At 42.3% G+C, this 18,653-nt stretch overlaps 1 protein-coding gene across 16 annotated transcripts in view; it reads right to left on the bottom strand.

Moving 5' to 3' along the window:
- FNBP1 (formin binding protein 1) overlaps window positions 1–18,653 on the bottom strand; it is a 301,149-nt gene that overhangs the window by 37,214 nt on the left and 245,282 nt on the right. For 7 of the 16 annotated variants that reach the window (XM_040324630.1, XM_040324622.1, XM_040324624.1 and 4 more), the window contains exon 10: window positions 16,566–16,748. The exons of 5 other annotated variants lie outside the window; for them this stretch is intronic. In XM_040324630.1, coding sequence (XP_040180564.1) covers window positions 16,566–16,748 — 183 coding nt within the window. The remainder of the gene's footprint in view (window positions 1–16,565; window positions 16,749–18,653) is intronic. 4 more of the 16 variants (XM_040324626.1, XM_040324637.1, XM_040324631.1 and 1 more) reach the window with 2 other exon arrangements.

An 18,653-nucleotide genomic window follows, 5' to 3' on the forward strand; every position in this document is an offset into this window, starting at 1 on the left:
TGACTAGTAACACCAATCAAAAATGTAGCTGTTTATTTACCAATGTACAGCCCAAGGGCTTTGCAATACTTGTTATCCTGTCACTTAAACAAGTCATCAGAAATGAATTTGCGAATACTATGTGTTGACAAGCTATTGCTCCCGTTAGATGGGTTTTCACACAAGTATATAGGAAAGCAAAACCTTCTTGAAGCAGGTTAAATTCTGGACATAATGAGGACAACTGCAGGTCAAATGCACCTGTCAATGAAGTCTAAATGATCTCAGAAATGTCTCAAACTTTGGTCACACCGTTGCCATTAACATAAGCCCATCCCCCACAGCGTCACTTCCTCGTTGCCCGTTACTGGTTCCTTGTGATCAAGATTCTACAGTGTTTCAGCAAGTAATCGAGAAAATTCCATTAGGGAAGGTGGGGGTTGCCGTTCAGTGTTTCTGCCATTGGCAAAATATTATGGTCACCAAAATCATCAATGTGACCTAGCCCCAAGCATAGGCAGTGCGAAAGGAGGTTTTAAATCTGGCAAAACATGAAACAAGTGGACGTTTGTGCCTTTGTTAACCCTTCTGTTTTTTTTTATTTAACAATAACTGCAGCTTTAACAAAGTATATATGGCATTATACCAATGTATGTGGCATGCACATTCTAAGGCTTTAGAGTACAAGGGCATCAGACTTGGTCACATGTAGCATGCCCTCTATAAACATGGGTTGCATTTGTAATAGGTTTGAAGGGTGTTCGCTTTCACTCTGACTTGTATATAGTCACAAATAAAGCAATGTGAAAGCAACAATAAGGGCAAGCAAAAAATTCTCGTTTTGTTTGCAGACACGTCCTTTTGGCATCAGACAAAAGAAGAGACGCACTGGAATGAAACCATGCATGTTAGGGGAATCCTGTACTCTGTGAGGACATAACAGAGCTTGTGCAAGCCCTTCTCTGTACTGTACTGTGTGTGCAGAGGAGACGGAGCTGGCTGGGTACAGTATGTGGGCAGGGACACAGACACAGAGCTTTTACTGCAGTGACTTCGAGAGGAGAATACAAAACACAAGCATGAAGCCAATCACTACGAGGTGAGGTCTTCTCCAAGGTGACAGAGCTGCGACTTTTCCTAACCTCCTTGCTGTGCCGAACACAAATATGTTCTAAATATAGGGGAAGCGCTGTCGATTTCTATCATCCAATCATATGCAAGCAAAAATGCTGTTTTTTTTATTTTCCTTGCATGTGATTGGGGACTTTTTGTAAAATGAAGCTTTATCGCATTTACAAACTCTGGAGCATGTGCACTTGCAGTGCACATTATACAGGGGGTCCCCGGGTTATGAACAAGATAGGGACTGTAGGTTTGTTCTCAAGTCAAATTTGTTTGTAAGTCGGAACAGCGGCGCAGGAAAGAGCGGTGATCTGCAGGCTTCACTAGGCTGCGACGGGCGGTTTTAGCAACCCGACAGGCCACTGGACCGTACCAGGCCTGTGGATGGGCAGGCAAGATGATGAGGGGAGCCCTTTAACTCGCAGCCAGGCCAGGAACGGCTCACTCCAGCAAGGCACAGAGCAGGAAAATGGCGGCAGCCGCGGGTGTGCAGGATTGCCGCAATACAGGCACAGGACACAGCAGGGTATGGAGAAGAATAGGCAGGCAGGTAATTAGGTTGTTTTTCAGCGTTTATGTGCATGGATGGCTAAGGATGGAGTGCAGGATTCTTGGAGCTCCTCACTAACACCCCGTTCGTAAGTAGGAGTCGTTCGCAACTCGGATGTTCGTAACTCGGGGACCCCCTGTATTTGTCTTTGGTAAAACAATTCCATGGTGTTTTCCCAATTGCTCATTGGCTTTTCCATCTAAGACCATTATGTTGCCATTACCCACATCAGCTTGCATTGTGGAACTTGGGCACCCATAAACCACATGCTTGGAATGCTTTATATGTTTTTTTTTTGTTTGTAATGAAGCCATTGTTATTTACAACCTCCACAGATGATTTAATATCAAAAACTGAGCACTTTTGGGTTAGTGCTTATAGTTATGGGTACACCGAATAGCTTGTCCAAAGCTGCTTTAATATTTGCATGTAAAAGCAATGTTTCAGAGCCACTAAGAGGTCTCCATCATGCAAGGAATCTCATCATGCCTGATGAAGGAGTTCTATAAGTGGATCTAAATTGTCGATTATGAGTGATTGTTAAAACAGGTTTGGACAAGCTATTTGGTGTGCTGATGACATACCAAGCACCTATGATTTGCAACGAGGATGTACCAAGTACCCATGATCTCCGAAGATGAGGTACCATTTATCTATGATTTGCAACAATGACCATGTACTTATGATCTGTGACAATGGTATCATCCTTAACAGTCATTCCTGAAAACCATTTAGATGACCCTGTTACTGTAGCAATATGCACCTAAAAACGTTGGATTGGTCAACCTTAGCCTGTCTACAACCCCTGCCCTGACAATTAAAACCTAAAATTAAGTCTAAACTCACCTTACCCCAACACCTAAACTTTACCCTAGCCTTGCAGATTAACACATATTATGTTACTCCACCTAAAAGTAGTACATCTGTCTTTGGTAGAAGCTGAAGAGTTAAAGTGATTCTAAAGACAGAAGGTTTCTTATCTTAATACATTCTATGCATTAAGATAAAACCTTCTGTGTGCAGCAGCCCCCCTCATACTTACCTGAGCCCCATCCCGATCCAGCGATGTTGTACGAGAGACTCGGCTGCTCCTCATTGGCTGAGACAGCAGCGAAGCACCATTGGCTCCTGCTGCTGTCAATCAAAGTCAATAAGCCAATGAGGAGAGAGAGGGGGTGGGGTTTGGCTATGGCTCAGTGTCTGAATGGACACAGGGAGCGGTGGCGGCACTTAACAGGAGGGAGGGGCCAGGAGCGCCGAAGAGAGAGATCTGGGCTGCTTCGTGCAAATCCACTGCACACCGGAGGTAAGTATACCATGTTTGTTATTTTTAACAAAAAAAAATGTGCGTCAGGGAATCCCTGTGAGATGTCTGGCATATAGATGTGCGCAACAGAGTTTCCCACAGAGTGTCTAACAGGCACGTGCATGAGTCTGCATTCGCGTATGCGCATGGGCATATTTCCTCTTGGTGCCAGACAGCCTATTTAAAGGGAGTCTAGCCTCCTATCCTTTTCTGACTGATCTTCAGCTGTGTCCTGTATCCTGATCTGATCCTGTGTGCTCTCCTAGTTGCTGACCTGGGGCAGAATCAGAAGCCAGTGGCCGGCTGTCCCCATGTAACCATGAATGTTTGGTGAATGTCACATTCACTGCTTTATATATCTGCCCCAAGGCCTACACTTTTCGATTGATAATCCAGGCTATAAGGGCCCATTCGCACTGCTTAATTTGTGGTAATGCACATTAATTGTGTTGTGTCCTGCAGTGTCATTCATTTGAATGAAACTCTAAAGCACCTTCAAAATGCATGGTATCCTGTGAGCGGCACCAAAATGTAGCCTGCACCAGATGCCAAGGCATTGAGGTTTGTTTCAAGCCATTCATTTTGAATAGACTGTTTAACACTGTCTGTATCAACATAGCACATCAGTCTATATTTTGGTGTGAATGTGCTCTAAATTATTAATTTTCAAACTGAACTCCAAAAAACTTTTTTAGTGGTATGCAGGAAAATAACATGAAGATTTACTGAAAATAGTGGGATTATTGGTCATCACTACATTTGTGCTTTGTATCGAATTTATAAAAACAGCAGACACATGTATATACTTCCAAATACAGTCACAAATTCCAGTGGCACCTAGCAAATGATGCAATATTGATGCATGTATGGAAAGTTTTACACTGAGGACTAAAACCTGTATATCCCTTACCAGTCTATAAACAGCAGTAGATGGGTCACAAGGCTATCTAACCAGCTTCTGCATCACATATCATAGGCTGTGCTAAAAATAAAGCCTAGAGAATCCTGTTAGGACGGGGGATTGTTTCCAGCAGTAAATTATCAGAAAACAAAATGTATAATGCAAACATATAAGCGTAGGAATAGTTTGAGAACTAGTCAGATCTTTTGTTATTGATTTGCATTCTCATCCCGTCAGAGAAGACTTGTCAGCCCAGTGACAAGCTGTCCTCTGCCTGAATTCAGGGCTGATAAATAGCAGGTTCACCAGGTTCAAAGAGGAGCTAAACATGTAAAATACCAAAACTTTTAAAGGATAAGTTCACCTTTGTAAAAAATAAATAAATGCACATCTTTATGCAGGTAAAAAAATATGTGAATTTATTATTATTTTTTTTATTAGGAGCCTGCAGAGCATTTCAATTTATGAACAGTAGATCACGGGTGAAATCTCAGACTGTCAGTGTAGCTGCCTGTACCTCGTACGTTCAAGCAGTTACAGAATAACAAGAAGCATCAATGAACTACCTAAAGCTCTCATCAGCTCTCTGGTAGTTCATTGAGAGCTACAAGCCGTGGTTGTAGTTCCCCCATTTTCAGAACTCTGTGAATGCATGACACAGCTGGGTGGGTGTAGCTCAGCACAGCCTGTTTTTTTTATATCGTGACAGCGGTTGCGGGGAGAAGATCCCTGGCCTACTGTCAGAATGAGGACTGAGGGGGTAGAGGTGCAGGGGTTGCTGCATCTGTTACATGTTACACCCCTTAGATACAGGTGTAAAATGTAACTTGTTATAGAAGGTGAAATTATCCTTTAAGTTTATTTGTGTAATCCTGACAGTACCTTAGTTATATGATGATTTCGGGGGAGGTTGTAATCAGCACGGAGCTCAGTTTAGCAATTGGACAGTCCTACAGCTTAAAAATTTGCTCTGACAGGGAGAGAATACAAGTAAATAACAACAAAAATAAGTAATACCTGCCTGAGAGCTAAGGCTGGACTATTATAACAGTGTAAGAGGGAAGATTCAACTTCAAATGCCCATTGGTGACTAGTTCTCATAAAAGACCCACTCCAGCAAAAAAAAAAAAAAAAAAAGTTTTTATTATGTTTTAGAATAAGTGGGGAATGCATTAATTTTTATGTATTATTTCCTGTTAGTGGCCCAGTTGAGGCGATACCCCTAATTTCTAAACCCAGACTAACTATTGCAGGTTTTGTTACATGTGTCCCTTTAAGAAAACTTACCTGCAGTTCCTATCTCACCTGTACAGGAAGTAAGGAAAGTCTCACATGGACAAGAGGTAAAGAAAATTCCCCCAAAGATAAAAAAAATAAAAAATAAAAAGAGCAGTTTCAACCTTTCCCACTTTATCAAAGAATTGGCTGATTTTAATCATAACCATTCATAATAAATGTAGGCAGCATTGATAAACAGTTGTAGAAACAAGAGGTTACATAGAGAAATGTTTACACATCAACGATTACCTAAAGATTTACCGTTAAGAAAAAATACAGAATGTACTGAGAATTGCAGCTGATTTGAAAACGCCAACCTTTTCCCATATCTAATGCAATATTCTGTTCCTCTGAAGCTTCATATACCCTAGGCTATACATTATATATTATATAGATCACATTTTGCAGTGGCCTACTTTTGATGTGCCTGCTCTGTGCTGCCCCCTTCAGGAAATGATAGGCGAGTACCGCAACCTTCTTGTGAACTTTGGCACAGATCTGACAAATGCAGTTTTGGATCCATTTACAGATGTATACAGACACACAACTTCTCCAGAGGGTTACCTACCAACTAATAATGGTCAGGATGGAGTCTACAAAGCATCACTACTACTGCTGTAATGCTTACACTGGTGCCAGACAAACACAGAGGACCTTATTTTATACCAGGCCAAAAGTATGGCCTGTTCTTGTTGCTCGTCGGAACCAGTGAGGTTCCTCCCACTTTATTCCAAGTGCAGGATGGGAGTAATTGATTGGTGGTTATTTTTGTTATGCTTTAAGGGCTTATTCACATTAAAGTGATCCTTTGCAGTGCATTAACACATGTGCATTGGTGTGTGTTAAGACATGCGCTAAGGCGGACTACGCAACACAACACATGAAAAAATGTGCATGATTTTTCCCCCAAACCACATTGTATCACAACCCATGGTATATGTGTTATGATGCAATGTGGTACGTTGGGCTCTACTGTACCAAACGTAGTGGAGCCTTTCATAATGACTCCATTGTTGGCTCCATTGTTGCAATACGTTGTGGCAAAAATGTGTAAATGCGCATGTTGCATGTGTAAAAACATCTGATTGGTCACTATGGGGAACACCCCCATTTTTATTTTTGTTACCATGGCCCATTGTGTTTTTGGCACTGCTAAGCTTTACTTAAAAGCCCCTGGAATCTGCACATCCATTAGGCATCTCACAAGCGGTGAAATGTAGCCCTGCCTCTCCTCTGCTAGAGAGCCGCACAGCAAGCTGCTTAGCAGACCCGCAGGATGCAGTTTGTTGGATCTTATGTAATTACGATGATTAGCCGTCAAAATCTCTGTCCACTGTGACAGCTAAGCTAAACTGTCAAACACCAATGCAGAATGTGGTCCATGCATATTGTGGGGTTCACTCCTTTAAGTGAACATGTTTGTTGGCTATCGATGGGAAACGGATTCACTTTCACCAGTCTAAAGACGTAGACAGTCTGTTGTTTCTCTTGTGAATTTGAAAACGACAGTCTCCAACATATCTTATTAGACTATGGCAAGCAATGCATGCTGGGACTGATGTACCAATTTAAAGGGTTACACTACTTAATATGGTTATCTTAGATGTTTTACAGTTTAATGGCTCACTGGATTTTCATATATTTCAGGGATACCAATAGCTGGAATCACCAACCCAAATTTTTTTTTATTTATTTTAATGGACAACTGTCCCAAAAAGTGAACAACTCAACATTTTGATGGACACTTTTACATATCGGCACTAAACTGCCCACAGTGATAAGGCAGTCTCATTTTTAGTATTCGTCCTTACTATGAAGCACCAATAATATTGGTATAACCACTTGCTGACCGCAATACTTATATATACGTTGCGATTTGCAAGTGGTTTATTGGGGTTATGGCTAAAGCTATCAGCCATAACCCCGATTTTTTTTTCAGCCAGTGGTTGGCTTTCTCAGGAAAGCAATCCAAGCGGCTCATTAGCCACTGGATTCCTTTCTGAATCAGCGGGAGGGGACTTACCCCCCCTGGTGTTTTTTCGGGCTTACAGTTTTCACCAGTATGCCTGAGAAACGATCCGACAGTGCGGCCGGCTGAACACAGAGGCAATCAGAGACTAGATTGTCTCTGATTGCCTCTATGGTAGGGGTGCCCAACCTTTTGAAGGCCGAGGGCCACTTAAGCGACTTAGTAACCAGTTTCAGGCCAAAATGAGCAGAGCGGGCAGGTGGCAGGTGTGTGTCCAGTCTGAATATGCAAAGCAGACACAGACACAGCCCAATCTAGTCTATGGGCCCTCTGATCCAATCAGATGGAAGAGGACGGATCAATTTCAGATTTTTTTTTTAGCAGATCAAATTGGAGGTAGGCAGGTGTAAACGGACAAAAGTCTGTTTACATCTGCCGCTCCATAGAGGTGAATGGAGGGTCCGATTGGGTTGGACTGATCGTGTGAAAGGGGCCTAAGGCTGCATTTACACTGATGGTCTGTGGTCTACCCACACCATAGGTGCGGCGCAGTGTACCAGAGGTTTTCCCACCGGTTAGCTGCACTTTGCTATAGACGTCTTTTATATCCTGCAGGTGTGGTGCACTTTCTGAAAAGCAGCTTGCTTCCTCTACCACTGACTTCATTCACAACACTGATGCTCTGGGATGGCTTGCCAACCAGTCATTCCAGAGCAGGCGGTCACGGGCCACATCAGAGGGCTCCGTGGGCCACCCCCCGGGCCACTGGTTGGGCACCCCTGCTCTATGGCCTTGGAGGACCAGAGCAATGTCATGACGTCACTTCTGGTGTAGGGCAGGAGAAAACAATTTTTTACTTTAACATTTTTTTTATCTTTTGTTTTTACAGGTAAAGGAGACATTTTGGGTCTTTTTGACCCCAGATCTCTCCATAAAGAAGACCTGTCATCCTTATTTCTATTACAAGGGATGTTTCCATTCCTTGTAATAGGAATAAAAGTGCTAAAAAAAAAAATTCAATCATTAGAGCGAGAACAATAATTCTAGCACTAGAACTGTCGCTATTCCAAGAGCGTACGCAATTTTAAAGCTTCACTTGTTAGGTATGAATTTACTCAACGTAAAATCATCTTTCATATTTTACAAAGAAATTGGGGTATATATTGTTTTTTTTTTATTAGTTTAAGGGGTTGTAAACCTTTGTGTTTTTTCACCGGTGACTGCACACCTTGCAGTCACCAGCACCCCCCGAGCCACCGTTTTACTTACCTGAGCCCCGAATCTCTGTGGGCGCGATTCTGCGTTGCTTTCCCCCTGCTCTTGTCGGCTCTTCATTGGATGATTGATAGCAGCCCAGCCACTGGCTCCCGCTGCTGTCAATTAAATCAATAACGCAGCGTGCTGGGGGGGCGGGGGTTAGCTCTTGAGGGGAGGAGCAGGGAGAGCCGCCGAGGGACCCCAGAAGAGGACGATCGGGGCCACTCTGTGCAAAACTAACTGCACAGTGGAGGTAAGTATGACATGTTTTTAACCTTTAGTATCCCTTTAAAGTGTATTTTTTTTTTTAAACTGCGCAAATACTGCGTGACATAAAAAAAATGTAAACAATTGCCATTTTATTCCCTAGGGTCTCTGCTAAAAAATATATATAATGTTTAAGGGGTTATAAGTAATTTTCTAGCAAAAAAATACTGATTTAAACTTGTAAACAAAAAGTGCCAGAAAAGGCCCGGTCTTCAATTAGATAATGATTCATTTATATTGAACTAAAGCCAAGAACTTTTTATTTTTAATTAGGACTTTGGGGCCAAGTTTAATTTGTCTGCAACTTTTATGGACTATATATTCATAGACATTTGGCAACCCTGCCTAGTAGTGGAATAGAATAGACTGCTGTAATCATCAGGAGCCTTTACTCCTTCAGATACAAACAGGGTCCACAGTGTAAAGAGTATGCGACCTGTAGCAGCCAATCAGAAGTCAGGAGCTGTTTGGGTAGCATATGAAAACTGATTGGCTACTATAGAAATCCACCATAACCGCAAGAGAAACAAAGATTGCCAATATCCAAATGAGAACAACTCAAACTAATGAAAGCAAATTTTAGCTAGGGGCTACAGGTTACAACTAATGGTGTATAAAGCTCTGACTGTCACAATAGGACAGTGATTACAGCAGGTTGTGATAGGCCTGGGGTGACACACGGCTCTACAATCTAAAAACACAAGACGGCGAGCAGAAATGCAACTTAAAATGTTCATATTAAGGACATGTCTCAGGACCAGCATGCACTAAGGTTCAACAACATTATTCTTATTTGTTTTGGATAATGTGGTAGGGGTTAGATCAGTGGTCTCCAAACTGCGGCCCGAGGGCCAGATGTGTCCCTTTGCTTGCCCTTATCCGGCTCTTGGGGCACTATTCTTCCCAGTTCCGGGGGAAGGTGGTAATGTGACGTCATAAGGGGCGGGGTCACCGGGTGACATCACCAGGTGACCACGCTCCATGCCTATATAAGTCGTTGCGCACCGCACACATGGCATTACAGCGGGATAGAGCGTTGTGTCAACATCAGAAGAAGAGAAGAGGGAAGAAGATGACAGAGAAGACCGGGCCAACGCTAGTAAACGAGCTGGAAGAAGATAGCGGAGGAGCCTGGCAGAAGGCACCGGAGAGCATTAGAAGAACCGGAGAGTGGGAGAAGAGGCTGATGAGAGCGGAGAAGTCGGAAGAGACCCCCGAAGTTGGAAGAAGACACCTGAAACTGCCTAATAAATTACTTTAAAAACCTGTCTAGTGTGTTTTTAATTGACATTTTTTACCCCCAGGTGAATGGGTAGGGGTACAATGTACCCCATACTCATTCACATAGGGTGGGGCCGGGATCTGGGGGCCCCCTTATTAAAGGGGGCTCCCAGATTCTGATAAGTCCACGCCTGAAGACCCCAACAACCAACAGCCAGGGTCGTCGGGAAGAGGCCTTGTCCTCATCAACATGTGGACAAGGTGCTTTGGGGTAGGGGCAATTTTTCTTTTTTTGCGGGGTTCCCCTTCAAGATTCTTGGGTACACAAGTCGCCCCGCAAGTCGGATCATCTTGATCCGACGTTTGGTGCGACCTCTATTCAAATTATTCAAATCAATAGGCTCCCATAGGGAACCACTGATTTAGAGTAGAGAAATGCGGCTGAAAGCTAGCGCAGCGAAACGGCATTGAATTCAATTTAAAACACGGATAAAATCGCGTTAACAAAAAGCTGCTTTTTTCCTGGCGTCTGTACTAGCTTTACAGCCTGTTTTTTAAAACGTTCGTGGGCATGAGGCCTAAGGATCAAACAGAGGCCAAGATGGCAACTTCCTTGTCTGAAAACAATAGGAGGTTTAAATGTTGCTTGGTAATAAAAATCCCTAAGAGGGGCAGAGAGAAAGATGGATCAGTACACTACATCAAAGAACATTGTGTAGCATTTGAGAGACAACAATTAGCTGACCTAATTTATCTGGCCACAAAGGCAATAAATAATCCCCATTATGAAGGGGTTAAAAAGGCAACATACCCATGTAGATCATCACTGTTGATGGACAATTTTAACTGATCAGTTTCAAGGTTAAAAATGTACCACTTTTGGCCCCCCTGGATCTCTGGTTAAGATGGCAGTTAGTACTTTTAATGCAGATGCTGTGATGGGGTGCAATGCACGGGGTGAAGGGCTGTGTATTCTGGACCTTGTTTCCGAATATGAATTCTCTATTGTCACACAACTGGGAGGGCTCAGGGCGCAGTTCTCTGTGCTCTGAGCCCACCCTTTTTTGAAGCCAATCAGAGCCATAGGTTCTAATCATGTGCTTAAAAAAAACATTGAAATCCATGTGTCTGGTGCCCTGAATGTAGATTAGGGGCCAAGTGCATGGATTAGGGGGGGGGGGGGGGTAGCGCCCCTGCATGGATTGGCCGCCACTGTGTGACTCCCTTCTCTGAACCTTAGTACATGCTGGCCCTTAGCAGATCCCCCCCCAGAATAGAGTCCAGCTCCTCTGCTCTGATTTGCCATCAGAAAGGGGAATAGTGCTGTGAAGCAACAATCTACTGAATGATTTTAGTGTGTGCAGGAGCCGACTGCCAGTCAGTCTATCACCGAGTCACTTACAACATAGTCCCTAGCCTCAAAGGCACACGTGGGCTTCCCTAAAGTCCTCTTCATCATCCCTTTGTGAAAATATAAAGACTGAGCCTGCTGGTGAGTCAGCCAAAAAAAAAAAGACAAAAAGCAAACAGGTGGTTACTTTGGCCACAGGTAAAGCACCGAATTTACACTGCACCCAATAAAGACTAGCCCTAGTCTTTGGAATCTTGACACAGTAAAATAGGTTTGGAAAACAGCAGTTTTGTAATCAGTATTTATTACCTGTATAGCTTACTTACACCATGCACCTGAAGTGCCCAGGATTATGATCAAAGATAAATTATGAGTGATACCCTTTAAAACTAAAATTGAAATGGAGTTACCCTCAAAAACAAATTCTCTATGTGTAGTAAATGCAGCCATATTGTGAAAATGTACCTTGAAGCTGGAAGTATGTGTCTAGATACTGGCCTGTTGGGCATATAAGACAGGTGACTTTACAAGGCCAAAGCCTGAGATAAATTGCTGTTTCTATGGAACTAGACTGAAGGTCAAAACTGACCTTAATAGCCAGGAGGCTGAAGCATGTATGTTGGATGCTCTATGACAGGGTTTCTCAACTAGGGTTCCTCCAGAGGTTGCTAGCGGTCCTTGAGCAATTGGCAAATTCTGCCTCTCAGTGACACCATGTATCATGAGTTGTAGGTATAGAAACTTTTAGCAGGGGTTCCCCAAGCCTGGGACGTTATTTCAAGGGTTCCTCTGTGATGAAAATGTTGAGAAAGGCTGCTCTATGGTATTGGTGTTCTACAAGAACATGCTACCCCTTCTTCTGTTAAAGACTTCATTGTTGAAAAAAAGTGAGGAAAAGACCTTAAAACACACTTTTTGTTTGGATGCTGTAACGCGTTCTTTTAAATAAACACGAGGAGGAATGTAAAGATGGCAAGTTAACTGTGTTCTGACTGCTCTACCCTTGAGCTGAACCTTCACAGTACACTCTTATGGATTGCCCAAACAGCCCTTCACATAACACAGTTGTTGGTTAAACTAAGGCTCCTTTCACAAAGTCAGACCAAAGTAGTGCAATGACTATTTTGAAGTCGCACAGATATAAATGGTACTCATTAGAAATCATGCAGCCCCAAATCGCATGAGAAGTTGCACAAGTGTGAAAGGGGCCTAAAGAAATTATATAAAATGTGCTATCAAAATGTAACATGTGACCATCTTCAGGTGGATCCTTGAGATTGGTTGACCTGAGCATTAATTCAAAATGGCTGCCCCGTCTCTGTACTAGAAATAGGTACAATAGGTACAAGTGCAATACAGAAACGTTTAATACACCAGCAGAAAAATGTGCCTGTTTAAAATTAAGTGCAATTTCCAGCATTCTTTGTCAGGATCTTACTGGGTCTGGCTGTCAAACAGCTGTGGATGCCCACAAGTTGCCTGAGGCTGGTATAATCACTTTGTCTTGTCAAAGCCATTTGAGGGCAATGTGAAATGAGCTCTTTGCCGTTCCAATCATGCTCTGCTGAGAAGTAATCTTTTCAATGACACCAAAGCTGGCACACAATAGGAAAGATGCTTTTTACAGGGAATGTTCTCTCATCGATGGAGTGCTTCTCCTTTTATACACTTCCCTTTGTTAGATGGAACTTTTCCATTGCATGCTGGGGAATAGAGTACGCCCTATTAATCACAGAAGAATGGCATTACTTCCCAGGTACAATGGCATAATACTGCTGTGACTGTGGCCTATTGTGAACCTCAGAATGATACCAATGTTTTTATCTCTTTAAAGATTTTTTTTTCTGTCCGAGCTACATCATAACTGCTGTAGAATTCAAATAATATATCAAAGCCTTATGTTCATATCCCAGAACCCCATGATATTTAAAAGACTGTACTTTTATGGTTAAAGGACCATGGGTTAGCGGGCACCGATGATAATAAAATCATTGTTTTGTTACGTTTTAGGAAGCCTTAGTAATTTACTCAATGCTGCAAATTGGGTGTTGGGGAAACGCTGTAAGAAACAAGCAAAGGCTCCAGTCATTTCGACAAATGATTTAAAAAAAAAAAAAAAAAAAAAAACGTTTTGGGGGGGGAGACCCAGTCACATGACCTGTTAGTCATGTGATTAAGGCGTTTACTTATCACTGGGTGTTCTCCACATTTTTATGCAGACCATATGTGGGCCACTCGGCTCTACACAACGACCTGTCCTTTATGGATCATTATGGGTTATAAAATGCAGGCGCAGCGTGGAGTAAACCATGCAATGCTCAGTGGAGAATGGATAGCACTATCTGCTCTCTCTTATAATTGAGGGGCCCTAAGTGTAAAATACTGTATAGGGAAGGGTTGGAGCTTCTATTGGGTTTTTAGTTTCTATATCTACATAAGAGAAATGTCCCCACATGCCCTGGCTTGTGGACAGGTAGGAGCTACAGCACCAACTAGACATCCCTTTGCCAAAATCAGCTCTCATATAAGCAAAATGGCATTGTTCAATTTAAATCTCTAAACATACCCTGATACGTGACTTTACACTTCTGTGCCTCAGTGATGTGTCTGACTTTGGTGTGCAGATAGGCTACAAGATTCAGAAGATGATGCTACACTTCTGTACCTCAGTGATGTAACTGGCTTTGGTGTGCCGATAAGCTACAAGATTCAGAAGATTACTCTACAATAACCTTGTAGGCTACAAGATTCAGAAGATGACGCTACACTTCTGTACCTCAGTGATGTCACTGACTTTAGTGTGCCGATAGGCTACAAGATTCAGAAGATGACTCTACACTTCTGTACCTCAGTGATGTCACTGACTTTAGTGTGCCGATAGGCTACAAGATTCAGAAGATGACTCTACACTTCTGTACCTCAGTGATGTGAAAATATACAAAGTACCCAGACGGTGACCCTAAAGAGTAAGGCTACCTCTGGGTAAGAGGCTACTGTAGGCAAAACACGGACTATACTCAATTTATGCAAAAATATGAAATTTAATGAATTATTAGTTAGCTACATAACATGATTAAAATTGATCAACTGTAAATACCAATTGAAAATGTGGCAGAGCTAATTAGTGAAACAAGAAACTCCCGCAATAGCGGTTGTGAGATTATCAGACGAACAAACATAAAACAGTGACAGACATATAACAATAAAACTCAGACAGTCCGGACACAAAAAGTATCGCCTCTGTGATGGCTCACCAGGGAAACTCCCCTAATAGTTAATGATAAGAAGGGTGAACATACTTGTATTGGTGTGGCCAAATAAATGGTGAGCAAACCACAGAGGTGACACTGTAGGGAGGGGGGAGCAGCTGACTACACAAGGGGAACACCCTATATAACTTATATTCTGTATGATAGTATATGTTCTATAAGTGACGGTCTGTGCATACATCAAATGATAGGACCCACCGATGAAGGTAAAAAAATGTCCAGTGACTGATAAGGTGCAGACCTATCAACAATAAAAGTTAGGGTGTCCTCAAAAGTAGCGAGTGAGGCAAAAAACAAAACTGCTTATTGCACAATGGATAGTAGACCGCTAGGTCATATTCCTAGGTAGTCTCACTCATGGATCATGGATATGACTGGGCTCAATACAATTCCTGGAAAGAGATATGACTCTGAAGTGCAGTTCACGATGCAAACAACTCAAATGAAGGCAATTTGGTGTTGAAACAATAATTAATGGGACGGTCTTACCACGTCCACGGGTTAGAGTTGATGAGCTGTGTTGGAGATTCTCCAGGTCATTTGAGAGGATTTATCCTTCATATGTAGATCATGTGTATAGCTCCTTATTTGAGGCTTTGTATAGCCCAATCAAACACAGCATACACCTTATAGAAAGGTACCGCCTCGAGGGATGACCCTCATGTAGATCAATATCTCCGTGACATTGAATTAGATTGTCCGGAGTACAAGTATACTGGCGTGTATGCGTGCTGGTATGCAGCAGGCTGACGATGATCTCGTCGGCTTCTGTCGGGTTAGCGCTCCCTCCCACACCTGGTCCCAGCTGGTAAGGGGTGTGTATGTGTGTCCGGCGTCATCGGTGGGTCCTATCATTTGATGTATGCACAGACCGTCACTTATAGAACATATACTATCATACAGAATATAAGTTATATAGGGTGTTCCCCTTGTGTAGTCAGCTGCTCCCCCCTCCCTACAGTGTCACCTCTGTGGTTTGCTCACCATTTATTTGGCCACACCAATACAAGTATGTTCACCCTTCTTATCATTAACTATTAGGGGAGTTTCCCTGGTGAGCCATCACAGAGGCGATACTTTTTGTGTCCGGACTGTCTGAGTTTTATTGTTATATGTCTGTCACTGTTTTATGTTTGTTCGTCTGATAATCTCACAACCGCTATTGCGGGAGTTTCTTGTTTCACTAATTAGCTCTGCCACATTTTCAATTGGTATTTACAGTTGATCAATTTTAATCATGTTATGTAGCTAACTAATAATTCATTAAATTTCATATTTTTGCATAAATTGAGTATAGTCCGTGTTTTGCCTACAGTAGCCTCTTACCCAGAGGTAGCCTTACTCTTTAGGGTCACCGTCTGGGTACTTTGTATATTTTCAGTTGGCTTTTTGGCTACGGCAAAACCCCTTCAAATTCTAGGGTGGTCTTCTCTGTGCTATTAGCTACTTTACATAATAGGTCAGTGCATGGGACGCTTTTCTTTTTCTATTTTGTGACCTCAGTGATGTGTCTGACTTTGGTGTGCAGATAGGCTACAAGATTCAGAAGATGACGCTACACTTTTGTACCTCAGTGATGTAACTGACTTTAGTGTGCCGATAGGCTACAAGATTCAGAAGATGACGCTACACTTCTGTACCTCAGTGATGTCACTGACTTTAGTGTGCCGATAGGCTACAAGATTCAGAAGATGACGCTACACTTCTGTACCTAATTGATGTCACTGACTTTAGTGTGCCGATACTTCGCAGGAGGCATTCTCCTATCAACAATGACCGTGTTGATGGGGGAATCAAGTGATTTTCAGGAAAGAAAATTGTATCATCTATGGTTGGCTTATCTAAATCATAACCAGAATTATCAGCTAGCCAGTGGCTAAGATGATGAGCCCGTCACAATAGTGACCATTATGGACAAAAATAAACAAGCAAACAGAAAAAAAAAAAGGAAAAAAAAAAAAAACATATATAAAGTAAAACTGATACAACATGACCAAAATAAAACTTTTACATTTTTTTTATAACTGTTCGTGCAACAAGGGTAATACAAGGGTAATACGGACAGCGAGTGCGAGATAACCAGAGCACAACTTACCCCGCGCTTTAGACTTCTGAAGCAGTGGATTTTGGGTTTGGAGGTCATGAAGTCGTTGAAGCGATGGGAGAGGGGTTCCTTTTGCTGCTTGGGAGACTGGGGGCCGTTGGGAACAGCACAGGGTGAGGCAGAGGCAGGGGGAGGAGGAGGGGGCTGATGAGGGGACGTTAAGAGGGACATAAGCTATGTATAAGAAAAGGAGCAGTGATAGAATATAAACCAAATTAAAAGATACAAAGAGGGAAAAAAAACAAAAAAAAAACACAAAATCGAAATGAGGATTAAACAATATTTATTCTGAACCAATGGTAAAACACAACAAAAACTTGAAAAATAAAAAAAGTGAAAGATGGAATCCATGAGTTGCGGCCATGGTTTGGAAAGAAAGAAGAAGCTTAAGAATGTTAGAAGACGAGTGCAAAACACAGTTTAGAGATCCCTGATGAACCAATTAAGGGTGGAGGAAGCCATGCAAACCGCAAGCAGCATTCACCAGTTTTGTATGACACCCCGAGAGTAGGAGGGAGAAGAGAGCGCGGCTCCCACAAATGACCAAATGCAGACTGAAATCTCTGACTCTACATACAGATGTTTGATAGCACTAACCACGACCGATGACTGATTCCCAGTAATGGAGGGCATGCATTGATGGTTCTCATCTAAAAGTTACACGTGGATACTACCTATTTAATCAAGTAACAAGAATTCTATTAACTGCACAAGAGCAACACTGTGAAAGTGTACTAAAATATGTGCCCTATTGTGTTGTTAAGCTGTATGAGTTAGAACACTGACACTAAGATTAGGGTTGCATTGATACCAGTATCGGTGCTGATACTAAGCATTTGCATGAGTACTTGTACTCATGCAAATGCTCCGATACCTAAAACTCGAGTAAGAGTACCGATAGTTGTACTCGCCGATACCGAGTACCGATAATTTTAAGGTGCGATTTGAGCCCAAACAAAATGAATGGGCTCAAATTGCACTGCAAAGAATATCATGTGATTTAAACAGAAATGCTTTGGGATTCCTGTCCGAATCACATGTGGTTTCCCCCACCACTCCTGCGTGAACCCAGGCTTGTCATTGTGACTTCAGCCTGGGTTCACACAAGAGTGGTGTGGGAAACCGCATGTGATTCGAACAGGAATTGCACCACATTTCCTCATAAAATTGCATGCGATTCTTTGCAGTGCGATTTGAGCCCATTCATTTAGTTTGGGCTCAAATCGTACCACAAAGGTATCGGTGCTCGGTATTGGCGAGTAGTTGTGTACAAGAATCAGTACTCGTACTCAAAAATTTGTATCAGGGCAACCCTAACTAAGATGTTATATACGATAAAGGATATGTTCCATGTGTAAGTCTGGAGGAGATAGGTGCAGACCTAATATATATATAAATATATATTAATAAATATAATAATCTTGGTGGACAGCCCTTTTACGACTGCTTACCGAACACCGTGAAGTTACCTAAAATCTTTGCAGAGCTGCAGACCAGAAGGAAAGATGATTATGAGACCCAGCATGCACCGTGATAAATAAGGAACCAAGGTTGGGAAGAAATATGAATAAGCAAAATGGTAATCCAGAGAGCTTCAATATGGTGATACATTACTGGGATTAAACTGAGTAAACTGACAGCAGGAGTTGAATGCTTGTATACTTCTACTAAGGTTTTTAGAGCTCCCTGAAATTCCTGAACCCTGGGATGCCCATCAGTCTCTAGCTCCAAGTTTAGTTCTCTGGTGTACCCCATAATTTAGGTTCTCTGGTACTTTCTACTACTGGTCTGCTAGCCTTCCTAGAGACCAGTAATTAGCTGTGGAAGAATGCACAGCAGAGATCCAATATGAAAGCTGATTGCTAGCTGTATATCGGAGTGCCGGGTTTTTGAGGCTCTTGGAAACCTCTGAAAGATACGGAAAATGTTTGGAAGCTCCAACAAAAAACGTTTCTTATTTGCGCTATTTTGGTCTGGTAAATACACCATTGAAAGTGCTTTGTTATATCTGTTCAATAAGTGTAAAATATCTGAAATATCAAGCCGTGTTACCGGCTCTGTCCAATTCACCTCTGTGGA

Source organism: Rana temporaria, chromosome 9, assembly GCF_905171775.1.
Source record: "Rana temporaria chromosome 9, aRanTem1.1, whole genome shotgun sequence".
Lineage (NCBI taxonomy): Eukaryota > Metazoa > Chordata > Amphibia > Anura > Ranidae > Rana > Rana temporaria.